At 42.6% G+C, this 20,476-nt stretch overlaps 7 protein-coding genes across 7 annotated transcripts; 1 reads left to right on the top strand and 6 right to left on the bottom strand.

Moving 5' to 3' along the window:
* EAE98_009505 (uncharacterized protein) lies at positions 1 to 586 on the bottom strand (the record flags this gene model as incomplete). Its single annotated transcript, XM_038957126.1, has 2 exons — positions 1 to 453; positions 536 to 586. 2 exons carry the CDS (start codon positions 584 to 586, stop codon positions 1 to 3), a joined length of 504 nt encoding a protein of 167 aa, XP_038806599.1.
* Positions 587 to 1,181: 595 nt separating this feature from the next.
* EAE98_009506 (uncharacterized protein) lies at positions 1,182 to 1,871 on the bottom strand (the record flags this gene model as incomplete). Its single annotated transcript, XM_038957127.1, has 2 exons — positions 1,182 to 1,727; positions 1,824 to 1,871. 2 exons carry the CDS (start codon positions 1,869 to 1,871, stop codon positions 1,182 to 1,184), a joined length of 594 nt encoding a protein of 197 aa, XP_038806600.1.
* Positions 1,872 to 5,908: 4,037 nt separating this feature from the next.
* On the bottom strand, positions 5,909 to 9,014 carry EAE98_009507 (uncharacterized protein). Its single transcript, XM_038957128.1, has 3 exons — positions 8,877 to 9,014; positions 6,525 to 8,817; positions 5,909 to 6,459 (listed from the first exon to the last, which is right to left on the bottom strand). The coding sequence occupies exons 1-3, from the start codon at positions 8,897 to 8,899 to the stop codon at positions 6,337 to 6,339; spliced, it is 2,439 nt and encodes an 812-aa protein (XP_038806601.1). The 5' UTR covers positions 8,900 to 9,014; the 3' UTR covers positions 5,909 to 6,336.
* Positions 9,015 to 9,201: 187 nt separating this feature from the next.
* Positions 9,202 to 10,395, top strand: EAE98_009508 (uncharacterized protein; the record flags this gene model as incomplete). Its single annotated transcript, XM_038957129.1, has 1 exon — positions 9,202 to 10,395. One exon carries the CDS (start codon positions 9,202 to 9,204, stop codon positions 10,393 to 10,395), a length of 1,194 nt encoding a protein of 397 aa, XP_038806602.1.
* Positions 10,396 to 11,255: 860 nt separating this feature from the next.
* EAE98_009509 (uncharacterized protein) lies at positions 11,256 to 12,557 on the bottom strand (the record flags this gene model as incomplete). The annotated part of the gene is made up of 1 exon (XM_038957130.1): positions 11,256 to 12,557. The coding sequence occupies one exon, from the start codon at positions 12,555 to 12,557 to the stop codon at positions 11,256 to 11,258; it is 1,302 nt and encodes a 433-aa protein (XP_038806603.1).
* A 2,385-nt stretch (positions 12,558 to 14,942) lies between these two features.
* EAE98_009510 (uncharacterized protein) lies at positions 14,943 to 15,152 on the bottom strand (the record flags this gene model as incomplete). The annotated part of the gene is made up of 1 exon (XM_038957131.1): positions 14,943 to 15,152. The coding sequence occupies one exon, from the start codon at positions 15,150 to 15,152 to the stop codon at positions 14,943 to 14,945; it is 210 nt and encodes a 69-aa protein (XP_038806604.1).
* Positions 15,153 to 16,201: 1,049 nt separating this feature from the next.
* Positions 16,202 to 17,978, bottom strand: EAE98_009511 (uncharacterized protein; the record flags this gene model as incomplete). The annotated part of the gene is made up of 4 exons (XM_038957132.1): positions 16,202 to 16,229; positions 16,277 to 16,651; positions 16,867 to 17,120; positions 17,172 to 17,978. The coding sequence occupies 4 exons, from the start codon at positions 17,976 to 17,978 to the stop codon at positions 16,202 to 16,204; spliced, it is 1,464 nt and encodes a 487-aa protein (XP_038806605.1).
* Between the last annotated feature and the right edge of the window lie 2,498 nt (positions 17,979 to 20,476).

Here is a 20,476-nt window from a genome sequence, read left to right on the forward strand (position 1 = left end):
CTATATACTCATCTCCCTCTCCCTCTCCCTTTCCCATACCCCCATCACAAACTCAAACCTTACTTTTCCACTTTTGATATCATTATCCCTATCAACCTCATTATTCTCATTATCCTTATTATTTCTATTATTCTCATTATTCTCATTATTCTCATTATTCTCATTATTCTCATTATTCTCATTATTCTCATTATTCTCATTATTCTCACTATTCTCACTATCCTTACTATCCTCATCATCCTTATCATTCTTATTATCCTTACTATCCTCACCATCCTCACCATCCTCACCATCCTCACCATCCTCACCATCCTCACCATCCTCACCATCCTCACCATCCTCACCATCCTCATCCTCCTCACTATCCTCATCATTCTTACTATCCTCACTATCCTCACCATCCTCATCCTCCTCATCCTTCTCACCATCCCCATCATCCCTACCATCATCCTCCTTAAACCCAATAAACAAAAAGAAAAATAAGTAAATACCTCCCTCCAGCTAGGCCTGATTGCTTGCTTGCTTGCTTGCTTACTTGCTTTCTTGGGTTGGGTTTTGTTTTGAGAAGGTGAATCTGCATGTACATGTGAACGTAAATATAAACGTGAACCGAATAGCTACCTACCTACCTACCTGCCTGTCTACCTAGGTATATATTAGATTTGAAGTGAATGATGATGGGTGATAGATAGTACACATGACATCATGCCGAGAAATATCTATCATGTGTGTACCTAGTAGAGGATTCTTACGTTCATGTGTTCATGTTTTCGTAGATGTTTAGTTGGATTGAAATAAAGTTGGGTATCAATCAAGAACGCAAAGAGCACACAGGAGCATTCAAACGTAAAGAGCATTCAGGAAGGATTCAAGGTAGACCGTCAGTAATAAAACATAAATCAAAGACAAATTCACAAAGCAAATAGACAAGTTATATATGTTCATGTAATAGTTTTATTTCCCAAAGCAATGAAATGCAATGTTACTAAGTACAGCGCCCATTTGCGATACCTATTCCCCTAACCATCATCATTACTATCATCAGTTAAACCATTGAATCCATCACCCCAATAGTATTTCCATCAATGAATTAGAAATCCCATGTCAATCAATAAGCAAGCTCCTTTTATGTTGTAAAGCGAAGTGAAGAAAGAAATCAATCAATCCATCCGTTCACTCATTTACAAAGCAGCAGCAAAGATGGCGGCACCACCAAAGAGAGCAGCGGCTCCCATAGCACCAGTTTGGATAGCAGCTCCAGCAGTGGAAGTAGAGGTGACAGTTTCACCAGCAGAGTTGGTGGTGGTAACAACTGAACCAGCAGAAGTAGCACGGCTACTGGCAGAAGAGGACAAAGAGGAAGTCTTAGAGCTCAAGCTGGATGCAAGAGAGCTGGAGACAGATGCGAGAGAAGATGAAGCAGAGGAAGCGGCCGAGCCGGTAAGAGTTGCTGCGGAAGATTGAGCGGCCGAGAGAGAAGATTCAGCTGAAGCTTGAGCAGAGTTGATGGAAGATTCGGCAGAGGAGACAACGGAAGAGAGAGAAGATGAGACGGAAGAGAGGGTAGATGAGAGACCAGATGCGAGGGAAGCAGAGGACTCTGAAGCGGAAGAGGCGGAAGAGGCAGATGTCATGGCTGCACTTGATGCGGAATCAGTGGCCGAGCTGAGAAGAGTTCCAGCACTGGCGGTCGCATCTGAGAGGATGGATTCAACAGAGGATTGGCCCTAAGATATCATGTTAGTATCTTGATACAAGTGTATATTGTCGATGTGATGTATCAATCTGTCGATCGATATCCCCAAGATGGAAGTAAAACATACCATAACAGCACCGGCCAAAGCCAAAACGACAATGTTCTTGAATTGCATATTTGCGGTTGATTGTATTAAACTTGTTTGTGTTGAAGAAGTATTGGGTATGTAATGAAGAAAGTAATAAAAGACTTTTTGGGTATCGAGTTGAGTGAAAAGTGGTGAGAGTGTAAGAGTTTAGATGTAGAGAAGAAGAAGAAGAAAAGATCGATCAACAAACCGGAAGCCGAATTCTTATATAGCTCTCCCACCAACAGCACAAAACGAGCTTTCCATGTATACCAAGGTCTTCTACCTAGGTAGGAAGGCACCTCCACTAGGTCATACTAGCCTCATCATTACTTCCAAGTTAATAAGTGGCTGAGGACGATCCACTTTTCCAGCTTTCTTGACGTTTTGTATGATGGTTGATTGGTTTGTGGAATTCCATGGAAAAGGAATTAGGTACGTGCTAGGTATGATTTAACATTCACGTCATTGCCGTGCCAGACTAATTTTAGTGGGGATTTACTCATCTCCTAGTTTCATGGCAAAGGCAAAGGGCAAGGCAAGGCAAGGCAAGACAAAGACAAAGGCAGAGGCAGAGGTGAAAGAAGGTAAAAGCAGTAGAAATACCTAGGTAGGTAGAGTAAAGGTAAAGATTGAGTGAGGCATGAAAGTTTTCGTTGAACACTTCCGTTTGTTCGCTTTGTTCTGTTGGTACCTGTATGCTCCTACGTTGGTTGAAGTTGAGATGTGAAGCTAGTATAATTTGAGTATAATTCGAGGATAAGTTGCATAAAATTTGCATAGCCCATAGTTTATATAATCAAAGCACGCTGTTCCAATTCTTATTTGTTATAACTACGATACTCTCTATCTAGGTAGATACTATTTACTTGGAGAGAGCGCGTAAAGATACCTCCGCGTACCTAGGTAGTTATACTTTACCACGCAATCCTCCCAAGACCATAGCGTGATTTAGTAGAAAAGCTATTTGGGTTTGTAGAGACGGAGAGCGTAGTATACAATAGTAGTTTACCGGTCTGAGTACTATCTGAGCACGAGCATATGTACCTGCTATACTACACCATACAAAATAGGAAATTGAGTGTTGACAATTGGATGCATATCTACAAAACATAACATACCTAGGTACATACCTACATACATACATACATACCTATCTATCTAAGCAACGTTGTTCCTGCAGTGAAAACAAAACAAAACAAAACAAAACAAACAAAACATCGATACAAAGGAACGCCTCCCTACCCATCCCATCATCATCCACTATTCACGTGTTATGACAGCATAGATGTTTCCAATAGACAGTCCAGTCCAGACTCCAACCCGACAAATATGATGAAATCACTGAGACAACCCGCTTGGTCCAATTCCTCTGACATTCATTGTCAGATCATATCACACATATCACATATCACACATATCACATATCACATATCACAACATACAATAATAATATAATATAACAACCCAGCGCACATATAGGTAGGTATTAGGTAAACCCCAGGCCATCACCCCCCAACCACCGAAATCCGATGTTTACGAGAATCGAGAAAAGCAATTTGCCATCTCTCATGCTTGAATCTGGATGGAGGACCTACCTAGGTATCGAACGTGTCTCGCTTTCAATTTCCTAGTTACCATGTACGAACGAGTATGTGCTAGAGACAAAGGGTCGGGGAGTCCGATGGTACGAGGTTAGTTGATGTGTATACTAAGTATGTATACTAGTTAAATAGGTAGGTATATATATGAAGTATACAGTCTAGACAATTGACTGGTGTTTATAACTGGCTATTCTATTCTATTCTATATCTGGAACATCTAGACATCTAGAAATCTAGACATCTGAGCATAAATTAGTTTTTTTTCGTTCATTTCATTCCATTCCATAAAATCTAAACTGTCAGTAAAAAGTCCGAGAAATACCTTCCTAGCTATCTATCCATCCATCTAAACACATACTCTAAACACATACACACACATATACTTATTATGCAACCCATCACATCCAACCCATCCAACCCATCCTCAATTCGTACTTCACTTCGCAAGCAACCAAACAACCAAAGCTCGGCACGCTGCCGCAATACCGAATTCCCAAGCATCCACACTCCCGCCCCGGAGATATCAACAAATCACACCCCAGCATGTCCTCTCATTTTATGTAACAACATCTCATCCCTACTGCACATCATTTCTTGGCGGAGTGTGAAGGTACCTAGGTAGGTAAGGTAAGGAATGGTGGTCACTGGTGAGCTGCACGTGTGCCTTGTTTGCGTGGGAATATTGTACGATATCGAATTATATTATATTATATTATATCATATCAAATCAAATCACCTCTTTTACATCAGTCTTCTCTCAAAATCAATCCATCATGCCCGCGTAAAGCAGAGCAGAACAAGAAAAATCCACATCTTCAATCCTACCTAATCCTACTAGTATATCCACCTCCTTCAAATCAAATCAAATCAAATCAAATCAAATCAAATCAAATCAAATCAAATCAAATCAAATCAAATCAAATCAAAAATAACCATTACCCCAACCCCAACCCCAACCAAACAAACACCCAAACACCCAAAGTCAACTTAAACTTAAACTTTGAAATACTAAACCTTCCCTCCTCCCCCCAATCCCAATCCCAATCCCAATCCCAGTCCAGTCCAGCCCATCCAACCGCGATCCCCGATCCCCGCACTTGGCATTTATATCCATCCATACCCTAGCTTCCCTTCCCATCCCTTCCCTTTCCCATCCTTCCCTTCCCTCCCAGCCACAGCCACAGCCCAGACTAAAACCTCCTACCCGTACTCCGTACTCCGTACATCGTAAGTACCCGACTCAAACTCCACCTATCGTAAAGCTAAAATCAAACCAAACCAAACCAAACCTTCTGCTTCTGCTTCCACTTCCGCTTCCACTTCTAATTGGCGCCATCGTAGATATCCCAAAACGGTTACTGTAAAATCCCACCCACGGCTTATGTAACATATTGCGCAGACTCAGAGGCTCCAGATATCTTCTTACCTTCTTCCAACACCCACCTCCACCTCTCCTCTCATTCGCCCAACACTGATTCATCCAACACAAAATCACAACTCCCGCTCGCTCGCGCCCAGCCGCATTATCCATTCACTCATTCACTCATCCACCACCATGGCGTCATCATACTAGGTAATTCTTCGTACCTTTTTTGTATTATGGTATTCATTGTTTATTATTTATTATTTATTATTCATTGTTCGTCTTATAATTAAAATTACGAAAATTACGAAAATTACGAAAATTACGAAAATTACGAAAATTACGAAAATTACGAAAATTATCATTATCATTATGATTCAATCTCGGATTAATCACCCCCCTTCAGGACCTGATCTGATCTGATCTGATCTGATCTGATTTGACAGGACAGAACAGGATATGATAATAGTACCCCGGTAAAAATCATGGAATCCTCAAAATTCCAACTTTATTTTCTTGAGAACATCAACTTTAACATCAACATTGGCATTGGCATCAACATCAACATCATCAAGGTCGGCAATCAAAGATCCATTTAGCCGTCCTTTCCTTTCCACCTTTCCAGCCCCACCTGCAAGCTCCAAGCCTTGGCCAAGCTACAGCCACATCCACAGCCACAGCCGCGAATCTCCAACGCCACCTGCACCCACGGTGGACTACCTCGATTCACGTAGAATAGGAACACGAGGGACGTGGACTCCTGAGGTCACTCGAGCAAAGCCTTTGAGAAAAGAAAAATATACTACCTACCTATTACTTACTACTTACAATAGCTTTGCTTATACGATATATACCTATATGAATTCAAAGATCCTAATAATCCACCTATGATTTTGACATTGAATATTAAAAAGAATATCTAACATCCACTCATCCACTCATCCATTCATTCCTAACATCTAACATCTAACATCTAACATCCCGCTCTCTTCATCCTACCCTGCCATCACAATCTTAGTTATTAAAATCAAGTTATACATACTACGTATATATACTAGGTATTCCTTCCTAATCCGTCAGATCCTCGGCAACTGGATTATTGCTGGAGATACATACATATATACATACATACATACATACATACATACATACAAACAATCCATCGCCACCTACCCGCCCTGCGTCTTGATAATGAATGATCTACCTAACAAGTAACCGCCTGATACCCGATACCCGATACCTAATGCAACCAACTCCTTTCTTCAAAGATCAAATCGGGGAACGTAGGTACCTAGTACGATGATCCAAGAAATTTTCCATGAACATCCATTCTCCCATTGTACCCAATTATCGTAAAGACTCTTCTTACACTACTTAAGAATTCATCGCCACCAAACGCTTTGGCGGTTTGAAAACGTTTCAATCAGAGAAAATTCTAGTGTGGAATGAATGTCCCGTGAGAGAATTGCAAATGACGCTCCGCTGGCCCTCTGGGAGCCACTGCCGTGGAGGCAGACTATTTAGGTCTAGTGTAGATAATGTTCATTCAATTATTGGTTTGATATGGAGCAATTCCCTTCTTAATCTCATATACTATCTCCGCCGCTTCATCTGCACTCTTGGCTTCAAAATCATATCGTTTTTCTTCCCGTGATTTGTACACCACAAGCTGTATTGTCATTATTCATTACTTTTGGATTTGAGGGCAGAGATGCTGGGTTCTGTATAACATACCTTAAAGTTGGTCGGGTGTCTTCGTGTCACTTTACAACCAACCACATTACTAAAATGCACCGTGGTTGTTTTGCCTTGTCCTTCAAACATCGTCTTTCCTGTGGATGCTGGAAGAATATGTAGATATTCGCCATCAATCGCAATCACCCTTTCGTTCATTCCTACAAACCTCATTGGTTGTTTTCTCCATACTATATACCTTCGATAGTTGGCACTTCCAAGTTCATCCTGTTTGACACTCTCCATAAGAGGATGTGGTACTAACATTTGAGTTCCCTTGCGAGCTTTGCGAGGATCGGGTCGATCTACCATTAATGAATTGGGTGTACTACTTGATGGTGAACCAGTCATCGTCAATGGTCCATCCGTAGCAAAACGTCGCCGATACAAATCTAGTTCTGATGAATTGCCAATTGATCCTACTGTGCGATCAAGATAAACGACAGTCCCAGATCCGGTAAGTTTGAGAACGTGTCCTGCTTTGTCCAGTTGTCTCTTCTTACAAACCGTATCGAGGACATCAGCCAAGTAAGTATCGGTTGTGACTTCCAGAGCGACCATTTGTCCAGGTGTAGCATTAATTGAATGAATGTGAATGCTCAAGATCTTTTTGGTACCACCACCTCGCGAAGTAGGTTGAGCAAGAGCTGTTCCAATTGTAGGTGCATCTGCCAATGTAGAATTCTTTCGTAATGCAGTCATGGTTGTAAGAAGAGGATTTTGATAAGGTTGTGTACCAAGAGGAAATGAAGTATTAGCTTTGGGTGTATTGATAGGAGTAAAATCTTCTTCCGTTTCAGATGAGGCAACCGCCTCTTGCTTGAATTGAGGAGTAAGCCTCTGGTTCTCTTCAAACTGTTCATCGGTAGCCTCAACCAAAGCAAACTCGTCAAAAGTTTTGGAGTTTGATCTCGCTCTTGGTCCAGCTTTATTGTTGGCAAACGTAAATGATGTAACTGGCTTGAGACGATCAAGAGGTGGGAAATCAGTGTCCACTTCCCCATCATCGACCATCCTTAAGATCCATCGATTGACATTCAATTTCTCAGGGGCTATGGTAGGTTCTAATTTTTCCTCAAAGTACCTCCATAGACTCAACCCGATCAAATCAGTAATGACCACTGGTCGATTATGTGATTCATCTTCATGAACAGTTCTTCGAATCAAAACCTCATAGGGCTTCTTTGTTGAAGTAGCAAATGGCGCCAATATACGAATATTGATAGGATTTGGATCACCTTGTCCAGAGAGAGATGCAAAATTTTCGAATGGCATATTAGCTTTCGTTCGCTTAGCCGTAATCATTGCGGTCAACAAACTCTTAGGTTGTATCATACTAATTGGACGAGGAGGTGGTAGGGCTTGAAGTACTGGAGGGGCTGGCTTGGATCTTTTCGTTGGTGATCGTATAAGATCTCGAGGTATGGTATTACCGATATGTTCTGGGGCTGCAGTTATCGGTCCATCAACACTATCTAATATAGATGCACTGTCGATACTACCACCGAATGTGGAAGACATATCTGATCCCGAGTCTTCTTCTTCCTCTTCCTCTTCTAAAAGATCACTGACTTGTCTCTTCACGCCCACATCTGGGTCCGACGGACGTGTTCGAACCGTTCTACCGGCTCTCGCAGCATTTCTGTTTGATTCTCTCTGTCTTTGAAAAGCAGATGCATCAAACTCATTATCAGATGACATTTCACTACTCGTAACAGTATCCCTTCTGGCTCTTTCCTTTACAACTTCCACAGCAGACTGAGAACCTCTTCTTATGCCAGGTCCCGGAGTTCGTGAAGGAGAATTTGCAGTAGTAGATAGTCGAAGATTGGATCCACGAATAGGAGAAGAACCAGAACGATTTCGTATGGGCATTTTAGAGAATTTGATTTGTTGTGCTGCCCTTTGATCTCCATCATCATCACTATCATCACTCAAATCACTACTGTCCTCCTCCTCCATTTGTTCTCGTCTGCGCCTCCTTTTGGTAGCGATTCCAGGCCCAACAGTATCCCCTGCCCCTCCTGTGAGCAAACCTCCTTCATCAACTTCATCTTCAAGACCTGAAGGTGCCAGACCAGCTGATCTAGGTGGTGCTTGGAAATATTCCGATGCGATGGCGGTGGGTATTGGTGGGGAATGAGTTCGTTTTATATTTGCGGCATTCGTGCGCCATCCAGCAGCTTTGAATCCGGGAGTGTTTAGAAATCCATCGTTGATTGTTATGAGCCTTTCACCAACACCATCTGCGATTGTATTTAAATAATTTGATCTCAATTGATAAGAGACGAGACTGTGTAACGCGTCAGTTAGATTAAGGAAGTGGGATGGTTGGGGAATTAGAAATCTTACTCTTCCACTTGAATGACCGACATGGTAGAAAAATAATGTAAATAATGTATAGAAACGATCACCGGCTCGTAAGTACGAAAGAATGGTAAGAAGGGTTAAAAGGTATGATTGCTCAAGTCATTATCAAGCTTCCATAATTGAATTCAACATGATGGATGAAGTTGCGATCCTATCAGTGTTCAGCCTTACAGTATCTGGGGTACACTAAAATTGGCGCCTATGTGATTTTCATCAGGCTGTAATGACAGCCTTTTCCCCAACTCTCACAAACCACAAACCACACACCATTACAATCAAAATCATCAAGAGAACAAACACCGCAACGATGGGATTGGTAGATTATTCGGATTCGGAAGATTCAGATTCTCCAGAGATTACTGCATCAAAGCCATCAACATCAACATTCGCAACTGGTAAACCTGCATTCCAAAAAGTTGTCGATAGATCAAATCCTGGCAAAATTCGGGTTTCATTACCACAAGCATCTTTGAAAGACGATACCAAAACCGATGAGCCTCCAACGAAGCGCGCAAAGACAGGTGGTGGAGCTTTCAGTGGGTTTAATTCATTCTTGCCAGCTCCAAAGAGAACAGGACAATCTACAAGTGCGACATTAGGTGGTGGAAATGGGCCGCGAAAGAGTGGTTTGGGAGCTGGAGTTAGTTTGAAGACTGGTGCAGCTCCTGCTTTTAGTAGAGAACCGGAACCGGTACAGGAGAGAGAATACACAACGGAAGAGCCTGCTGAAGAGGAAGAGGGAGCTAGTGGATCTGGATTCAATTCACCTCCTCCAAGCTCCTTGGTCGATGGACAGAAACCAGCAGATGAAGTCAAATTGGTCGGGAAACCATTAATGTTCAGACCATTATCCGTCGCGAGGAAGCCAGCAAAAAAGAAGCTCCAGAAGCCAAATTCAAATGCATCTACGCCTTCTACTTCCACTTCAACACCACAAATTACCACACCAGCCACTCCACAAAATACCGGGAAGGTAGCGCCAAAACCAAAAGTATCCTTATTCTCTCTAGAAGTAGAACCAGTTAACACTCCAAATGCCACTTCAAACGGAGAATACACACCACTACTCTACCAACCCACCCCTTCCAAAGAACCCATATACGAAGAGTACACCCCAACAACCAACCACACCCTCCCCTTCGCTCCCACGCCTCCAATTAACAACCACAACACCGAATCTCTCTCCTCTATAGCCGACACTCTCCATCTCTCCGCCGCCGAACGTCGTCAACTCTTCGGTCGTCAAAAAGGTGGTGGTTCCGGCCCACAGGCTGCAACAAAAATCATAAATTTCAATACAGATCAAGAATACGCACATAATGAAGAACTCCGCGCTGCAGGAGAACAAGTTGTGCATAACCCTGTCAGAGCAATCGCGCCTGGTAAACATAGTTTGAAACAGTTGGTTGGAGCGGCGCAGAGTCAGAGGGAAGCATTGGAGGAGAGTTTTGCGACGGGTAGGAATAATAGAAAGGAAGCGGGGAGTAAATATGGGTGGTAGATAGGGGTTTGGATAGTAAATTGGTTTCTAATGATGAGAAAGAAAGAAGAAGGGAAGAAGGTGGAATGAAAATATGAAATGAGAAATGAGAAATAATTCGATACCCATATACACTATTCTCAAATCGAGTTTTATGATTTCACATGCGTAATATTTGCACTGATATATCGGAAAGACCTCAAATCTTCTCTCAATCATCTCACTCATTCCGCTGGTAAATATCACGGCAGTACAATGATAAGCGAGGAGACCCCCTTATATTCCCGAAAGATCGGTATCAATTTGCTAGCACTTTGAAGTAATCGAATATCTATTGAATATCTTGCAAAGTAGAAGCTTCCAAGACTCCTGGCGACAGAAAACTATATTCTTATATTAACAAAATCATTGGCAGAGTAGTTGCTTAGCTATGGAGATATGGGGTATGTCAAAATTATTTGGAGCGCGGGGTGAGTTTGAAAGTTGGGCGTGGAATGCTATAGAATCTATGGTGGGGATAGAGGTTAGGAATTGTGGTTGTGATCTATGTATTATGGATATGTACTATATGGTAAAGTTGGAGGGACAGAGAGAGAGAGGGAGGTACATATGCATAGTGAAGAGAGGAAGTAAATTGTAGTCAAGAACCGCATTGTAGGTATGTAGAATCGTATATAAGATATATAAAGATGCCGTAAATGTATATACAAATTTCATCATTTTCCCATCCATCCAAACACCTGTCCCCGAATCAATGTTCAAAGGACCCAAAGATCAAAACCAACTCCTCCCGATCACAGCTCTTGTTCTCGGGAAATATATACGCCATAAGCCGAAGCCGTGATCCTGAACCCAAATACATGTAAAAGCCACACAAAATTTTAGCAATCCACTTGAATAAGAGTGAGTCTCCTTTCTCCTCTCATCAAATGCTCCCACTCCCCTCTAGTCCCCGGACTCACATCTTCCACTCGATTCGGGGTTCTATCACCCCTGAAAAAAGGTCCCCGATCTTCTCTCTCTCCATTTCCGCTCTCCCTCTCCCAAACCGGACTTTCCCCATCCCTCCCCTTAGCACTCTCACCCACCTCCACCAAATCCTCTTCCTCAATACTAAAAGACGTCTTCACCGAAAGCGACTTCCTCACTTCATCATTAAAAATCGCCTTTTCTCCTGCACTCCCCCCATAAATCCTTTTATACCCTTCCTCAACATCACACAGCGCACTCAGCGAAATGCCCAACCACTCATACCCTCTCATTACCTCACTTCTCCCGATCTTTCCCCCGCGTACCAAAACCACGCGTCGCAGCTCATCAATCGCAATACTCATATCTTCTGCAGACAGACTGCGCGAATAAGTATGCAGCGCGCATTTAAAGGAGTACAGATAATCAAGCGAGTAGAGGGATAATCCCGGGGCGGTGAACACGACACGATTTTGAGCCAGCGAGCGACGGATGAGATCTTGAGTTGAGGGATCGGCGATGGGGGAGGAGAGGGAGGAGGAGGAGAGCCAGTCGGATCCGATGGAGGGGAATTTTCTTTCGGCTCGCGAAATGGTGGAGCGGAGGATGCGTTCGGCGCGGGGAGTGAGACGGGTGGAATGCATGAGGGTGATGCCGTAGCGGTTGGGGGTATCGGGGGATACCCATTCTGCGGGGGGAGAAGAGGGGGTGGAAGGAGGGGAAATGGATGCGCGGATGTGGTGGGCCATGGTATCTTTGGGGGAAGAAGGAAGGCCGGAGTATTTTGTGCGGGAGAGATAGATTGTCGAGGTGGAGAGGGTAGATGTTGTGGTTGAGTTTGAGCGCTCCGAAAGAGAATTCGAGAAGATGGTGCTGGTTGGGCTTGAAGAACGAGAACTGACTGGAGAGGTTCCTCGACTTGAGAGTGAAATGTTGCGAACGTGAGATGTGAGCGGAGCGCTATTGTAAAGAAGTGTTGATGGGGATGTAGTGTGTGAGTAAGAACCGGGTGCGGCTGTAGTTCTGGAAATAGCGGGGCTTTGTATTTGATTGTCTTTTTTGACGACGATCAATGATAAGTGAAGTCTCTTTCGTACCAATCGTTTTGATACGTAATCGAGAGCTTCGAGTAATTCTGATGGTAGTTGCATTGGTTGGAGCAACGATGTGCCCGCTTCCAATGGAGAGGATACGTTGTGCTTTGAGATAGGCATATTGATGACAATGAACAGCTTTGCAATGAGCAGATGTTATCGAGAGACTTTTAATTGTCTATCTTGATATCCAATGCAAAAAGCTGAAGCCGATGGGAGAGCTACTTAACTCAAGGGAGCAGTCAAGAGATATATAAATTTCAAGACTTCCAAAACCCAGAAGACGCCAATACCCAAAATAAACTCTCCGATGCATGATACCCGCATAGCGGAGAGACAAGCATGTAGCCTTAGCATGTAACTAACATGGTATATAAGGCATATCGCGCAAGATACTGATAGATCCTGGAGCTTTGACTACATTCTGCTCTATGATCACTTAGTACTACATCAATAGTATCATAAAGGGGAAAATTGTTTCTCTCTAGTGTGAATGGTGTGTGCAATCTGCAAGACATTCTTAATTATATGATATAATTGGTTAAAAGTGTATTCTAAAATAAAACATTGCATTCGTTTGATTTTAACCGACGAGTGAGTCTATTTTGGGAGTTGCAGATTACTAAGTAACATACTCAATTTGATAAACCCACACCTTTTCACGCGCTACACATTCAAATAGATTGGTACGTAGTAACAACAAGCTATAATTTTATCAATATCTCCAAGATGTGACGAACTCCCGGGCGCCTAACACCCCCTGAATCCCAGTCACACACCGATATCCATATCCAATCCGTGCAACCCCTAACGTACTTCAAGTTTATTTTTGGATGTGACGAACTGTCAAATATAGAAACAAATTACCCCGCACCACCCACTTCTGGCGTTTATCTTTGTGTTGATCAGTAGATCAATTGATGTACGACGTAAACAAGATTTGTCTCTTAATTGAATGCGAGCCCTATCCTTCCTCTTCTTCGACATAGATTCGAATAGGGAATTTTCCGATATCACAATTCAACCCCTTGCATATCGCATATCGCATATTAGATATCACATATTTCTATTTCCATTTTGTACTTTCTGATAATCTAATCCTCGTCTACTCGGATCTATGCGCCTATTGCTCGCATATTTAGATCTTCCCATTCAAATACATAAGGTTATCATGTCGGACTAGATGTTAATTTTAGGTATTCTTAAGCTATGATATAGGTCCACTAGATCTTCAAATCCCTGTGTCACGATATCCCGTTTGCTATATCCCGTTTGCTAGGGTTCTTTATAGACGTCATTTTTCATAAATATCTTAGATCATCAAAATCATTCAACACACCTCACTTCATATCCAAAGTTCAAATCATCATGAACCAAAGCGAACAAATATCTACGTCTTAAATCCAGCCCTTGGAACGTCTGGTAAATGCAAACTACGTTATCACAACCATTGAAGTTTGAGTTTCCAACACTCTCATCTTGAGTCAGTACATGTCTATACATCTAGATAACCATCCGACCGACTCATCTATCTTCCTATAGCTGAGTCAACAATATCACCGCAGGTATCAATTTCAGTACTTCTGAACAAAACATAACCCACACCAATCTCTATGCGTCCACATTTCCCACTTATTCTCTTCCTCAAGCCCTAATTTCCTTTCCTGATAAAAGATTTATCCTTTCTTCTCAAATCTATCTTCTTCTCTATCTTACATCCTGAAGCTTTTCCCCATACCCATCTCTCCCAACTTCTATCCCCACTAATCCCCAACTTAAATGTACCAAATCCCAGATGTCAGATCCCACGCTCTAAAACACAACACAACGCAACATAACATATATCCCCCTTCCTCCCTTCTCTTTCTCCCTCCTCTTTCTCCTCCTCTTCCTCTCCCTTCTCTTTCTCCCTTCTTTTTCCCTCCATCCCTCTATTCCAAATATCACACAAACATCTACCCACCTTCTGGACTTGAATCCCAATTCCATCACTCACCAGAACCATAGATGTACATGTGCAACCCCTTTTCCCTAACCACTCACTCATTCACTCACTCACTCACCTCCCCATACACCCTCCCCATTCTTTTCTTATTTCCTTCAACTTATACACCCCTCTATATTTCTCCATCTCCCTCTCTCCCTCTCCCTTTCCCTTTCCCTTTCCCTTTCCCTTTCCCTTTCCCTTTCCCTTTCCCTTTCCCTTTCTCTTTCCAATCCTTCCATAAATATCATATCCATTTATCTCTCCACAACTCCTTTTATCATTCTTCTCACCTTCTACCCCTCCCACTCTATCCTTCTCAATTCCCCCAAAACTCCCCCCAAACTCCAATAACAATAAAACATATCAAATCCATTAACCCCTACAACAATTAACTAGTATATTCCCAAATCCCACTTAGATGCTTATATTATATAGCTAATCAATTAATAATTAATAAACTTATATATCGATATACATATCCTTATTTCTCGCTTCGATATTCTTTCTTTCTATTTATTTCATTTATCCTCACTCTCATCCCTATTCTCCCTATTCTCCCTATTCTCCCTATTCTCCCTATTCTCCCTATTCTCCCTATTCTCCCTATTCTCCCTATTCTCCCTATTCTCCCTATTCTCCCTATTCTCCCTATTCTCCCTATTCTCCCTATTCTCCCTATTCTCCCTATTCTCCCTATTCTCCCTATTCTCCCATCTCCCATCTCCCATCTCCCATCTCCCATCTCCCCCCTCTCCCATCTCCCCCTCTCCCATCCCCCCCCCCTAAAAAATCCACAAACTCATTTCCCACAAACTCATTTCCCACTAACCAACACCAATACCAACACCAACCCCCCTCCCCCCCCCTCTTTCTCCAAACATTTCCAATATTCAATATTCACACCCATCAAGAAAAAAAGATCTCCAACCACACTATATATCCACTCATCAATTTCCATATCATTTCCACATCATTTCACACACACACATACCTTCCTTTTGATTTCTAGTATTCGAAGCTTACATCTCACACTTACATCTCACATGAGTTTAAGCTAGCTACAAGCTCTCACTGCCCTCGCTAAACCCCGAGTATTGAACCGCTCGCGCAACATTCGCTCGCTTCACCTCACCCAATCATTCTAGCTCACAGTACAATTCGCATAAAACACACACACACAAACCTACAAACATACAAAGCCCCAGAAGAATATAATATCCTATTCTCACTATTACAAATCGGATTTATGATCCTTCCTTTTTTTCCCTCCCCTTCCTCCGCACCATCAATTCCCTTCGAACACATAACTAATATCTCAAGTTCCATCATTCATACCATACACACCCGTTTTAGCTTCATTTCATTCCATACAACGGGGCATGAACATCGTTGTGTTATCCATCCATCCATCCATCCATCCATGCATGCATGCATATTGATAACTATACCTCTTTCTCAAACATGAATGTCATCACGTTCCTAGTGCCAAAAAAACTTGTCGACTAAAATCCACGTCCGTCCCATCGTACGATACCAACCATACCAACACCTTACCGCCACCCCACCCATCACCAAAGAGCTGTGAACAAGCCAGAGTAAACCACCTAATATTCCAATCCAATGCCTGTGAAACAAAAAGAGATGATGTGACGTAAGGTTATCTTGCCCGTACTGTAATATATGTGCAGAAGAATAGTTTAAACTGCAAAGTACAAAAGAAACATAGTCTTCTTGAACAAGTAGCCTAGCCCCGAGACTCCGAGTATAAAACTTTTGTTTAAAAATCCACAAATAGGTGCCCAAATCTAATATTTGTTAGTTAAGTTTGAAAAAGGTCAAGAGATTCACTTACTCATCGGGCCCACCTTGACCATATATCTCCGTTTCTTCAGGGTACTTATCAAACTGGCTGGCATCTCCAACTCCAGCCTTGACCGGAGGAACATAAGGTGCATCGATATCCTTCTTGGATAACCTTTCCCAAGTAACTTCAGCAAACCATTGATGATTTTTGACATCCTCAGAACCACCATGTAAGTTACCAAGACGCTTGGTGAGATCTGCTGTGATCAATCTTTGCAACAAGTCCTGTGCATCTGGGTGAATATAGGGAGGATACTTGACCCTCCCTTTAAGAATGTTCTCATAGATTTTCATGGGAGAGCCACCATCCCAAAATGGTGTAAAACCACAAAGCATTTCGAAAATTAATATACCAAGGGACCACCTGATTCATGTTAGTTGGATGATACAACCTTTTAGGATAATATGGTTCAATCGAGCGCAGCGAGAACGGGGGTTTGGGGGCCTGCCCCCATAAGAGAAAACGTATAATGAGGATGGTCTAATTGATGACGCTCCGCTGGGCCACTGCCGTGGAGGCCTTCTCGCTTCGCTCTAGGAGAGGGAATGTGGAATAGGGATGATGAGGCTAAAACTTACCAATCTACGGATTTATTATAACCTTTACTCGAGACTACTTCTGGTGCTAAGTAATCTGGGGTACCACACAATGTCCATGTAATATCTGGGACTTTCTTTGCGAATCCAAAGTCAGTAATCTTGAGATGCCCGTGCCTATCAAGTAGTAAATTCTCTGGTTTCAAATCTCGATAAATGATATGTTTTGAATGAAGGTATTCTAGAGCCAATGTAACTTCAGCAGCATAGAATTTGGCTACTGGATTGGGGAATCGCTGAAATTGAATGATTAGTGTCTTTCATGGAGTTAGTGTCATCGAACTTACTTGTGACTTTCGCAGTAGAGAGAATAGTTCACCCCCCTCTACAAAATCCATCACCATGTATAGATTTTTCGAGTCTTGAAAGGTACCCCATAAAGTAATGAGGAATGGATGCTTGACTTCTTGCAACATCTTTCTCTCATCATTGGTATGTTCGACCTGCTTCATCTTGTGCACCTGCGCCTTCTTCAATACTTTGACGGCATAGTATCGCTGATTGTGCTTTGATCGAACCAGATGAACTCGACCAAAACTTCCCGTGCCCAATGTGCGCTGAATATCAAAATCTGTCAAAGAATATTTGCCCTTGGTTTGTCTAATCTGTGGCTGCTGCTGTGATTGCTGCGATTGTCGCTGTGAGGAGTCCATTTGAAGTGTGCTGGTGTTAGCAGCTACCGGATGTAGTGAAGGTTGTGAAGAAGCTGGTGGGGTTGGATATGACTGGCTCGCGCCGTCATGCTGTGGTGGATGGATCAAGTTGCTAATGCTGGGAGAGTTTTGACGGTGCTGCTGTTGATCAGAATGGATTTGCGCAGATTGCTGCTGTGGAGTTATTCCGTGTGTCATTGAGGCTTTTTTGGCCACGGCAGTCGGTTGGTCGTCGGTTGTGCGAGAGGTTGTAGTTTGGAGAACCTCGTGCTCGTGGGATTGGGGTAAAGTCGATTGGGTCGAGACAGAAGCTATCGAATTATCGAAGCCTCTTGATGATGTGGGGGTTGTCGGACTGGTTGTGGCTTGACTAGATGTTGGAGAGGTTATGGCCGGAGACTCCTTCGTCCGTTTCTTCTTCAGAAAACCGAGTGTCGGCATAGAATGAAAATGGTAGGTTGCTGGATGTCGAGTTTGATAGATCGACAGTCAGCAAAAAGCAGGGCCGCGGGTGTGTAGGCCGAATGCAGGATGATATGTAAGGTAGATGGGTAGGTAGGTGGTAGGTGGTAGTTGGTAAGGTTACCCCCAAAGCAGTCTTGACAGACAAGGCTAATTGGGGAAAATCAAAGGGTGTATGTTGTTTAATTACCGGGTCCCTAGAAAGGAAGGGAGCAAGATGTGTTATGAATTGACAATTTTGAGTTTCTTTCTCGATTCTCTTGGAGTCTTCGTGGGCAAGCAAGGTGAAGCAGGGAGTTGCAAGTTGCTCGTTTTTGGGGAGTAAGCTTCGTAGGATGCGGATCGTTGTAGTTGTAAATTATGAACTGTGTCCGTTGCGACAAAGAGCACCAATTGAATGGAATGATACAATATTAGAGTGAATTAAGGGTTGGAGAATGTCGGTATGAGTGGAATAAATATAGCAAATGGAATTCAATTGAGAATATCGAGGGTAATGATAATGATCGTGATAATGATACATGAACTAATAATAAATAACCATTGATGTATTTTGAGGGGGGAGGGGGGAAGATTGATTTGGGATTGGAGGAGGTTGGTGGGTTGTGTTGGGTTATGATAGCTGTTGTAGGTGGTAGTGGGTGGTAGTGGGTGGTAGTGGGTAGTAGTAGTAGTAGTAGTAGTAATAGTAGTAGTAGTGGGTGGATGTGGGAGTGTGGGAGTGTGGGAGTGTGAGAGGTATACAAGACAAGGTACCTAGGTATGTATCGTATGTGATGATATAAGAAGATAATCGCAATAATTACTGGGTGGTAGTGGTGGTGGTGGTGAAGGTGGTGAAGGCAGTGAAGGCAGTGATAGTGACGGTGATAGGTACAGAATGAATAATGATAATAATGTGAGGTGAGGTGAGGTGAGGTGAGGTGAGGGGAAATTATGAATCTGGAATTGAATTCCGATCGTGACCCAGGAGGGACGGAGGTTGATGGTTTGTTTGGAATATGACCACCCACCACCATTGACCGTTAATGACTACAGGCAAAGAGAGGTAGAGTAATTATTCGACCAGCATGGAACTCTCTCCCCTAGAACCATTTCAATCAAGTCTTTCCCTTCAATTTCTCTTGTTGACGTTTTGATGTTAACTTGATTGCTCCCTCACTGCGGAACACCAGATGCTCGATGCTCGATGCTCGATGATGATGATATCTGAGTCCTCTCCGTCTTCTGTGCACTCGGTGGTGTATGGCATTAGCTTTGGTGGGGTTGATGGTTCATCATTTGATGATTTGAGGAAGAGGAGAAGATCAACCCGAAAGATACTGCAGCTGGTAAGATAATAAAAATTATACCTTTCAACTCATCTTGCTACCACCGTCCTGATGTTAAAGAAGACGAAGCCAAGGTTTGCAGTCTTGTGAATGGTTTGTTCTTGATGGCGCTTTATTCTTTCTTTCAGTTCCAGTCCTTTAATGCCTTGACTGTAAATATACATACTAGGTGCCTACTATGTAGGTAAGTCATAGTAGCTAGGCTAGGTATCTCGTATCTGTATCTCTCAATGCTCAAGTTAAGGTTACACTTCTCAATTCGTGGATCGTAAAGTAAAATCAAGAGATGATACCGATACCTGATAATATACTGAGAAAGAAAGAGATCATGTTCTGAAGATATGTACTATATACTAGGTAGGTAGGCAGGGAGTGAGTGAGTACTTGCTTCCATCTACTTTCTACTTTGACATTCTCTGATATCAGAAATCCTAGATACGTGGTGATCAAACTACCTGATAATATCTCGAAGCCTTTCCATTCTACAATATCAAAGGATGGATTCTGCACCAATATACATTTGTATGTGCCTCCAGCTACCACGTAAAATCTTACCTCCTCTCGCATAGTAAATTGTAAATTATAAATCATGCAACCAATGACAATGCGGGGATATCAGCATCCTCCGTCTTGTCCTTACAGATCCCACATCCATCATGAACAAAAATTCAAAATCCTTCACAAAGGAAAGTGTACACGCGAGGTAGATGGAAGATCTTGATTCATCTGGTATTTCTTGTCCATCATCATTATTAGTCAGCCAGCTTCATCACCTACCTACCACTTCTACTTCACCAACCTAAACTCTGCTTTTAGTCTCCATATGAGCAAAGTCTATCCTCTTTCTCCATATCCAGTACTAAATCAAGCGATCAATGTTTCAAATAAAATGTCAACTATGATTCATTCACGTCACTGCGATTTCTAGTAAGTATGCCTACCTATCGGGGCATAGTTGAGTGCAAGTCCATGCCATCATGTAACCTGTAACATCGAAATAGATGTATTTTCAATCTTTAACCCTATCTAAGTATCAGATTGATACCTGTATATGATGAGAACTTTCTCGAGGCTCATTGCATACACTTCATCTCGATGTTCTTGAATTCTCCTAGATCCCGTGAAGATGTGGCCAGTCCCAAAACC

The sequence above is a fragment of the Botrytis deweyae genome (genome assembly GCF_014898535.1).
Source record: "Botrytis deweyae strain B1 chromosome Unknown BDEW_028, whole genome shotgun sequence".
Lineage (NCBI taxonomy): Eukaryota > Fungi > Ascomycota > Leotiomycetes > Helotiales > Sclerotiniaceae > Botrytis > Botrytis deweyae.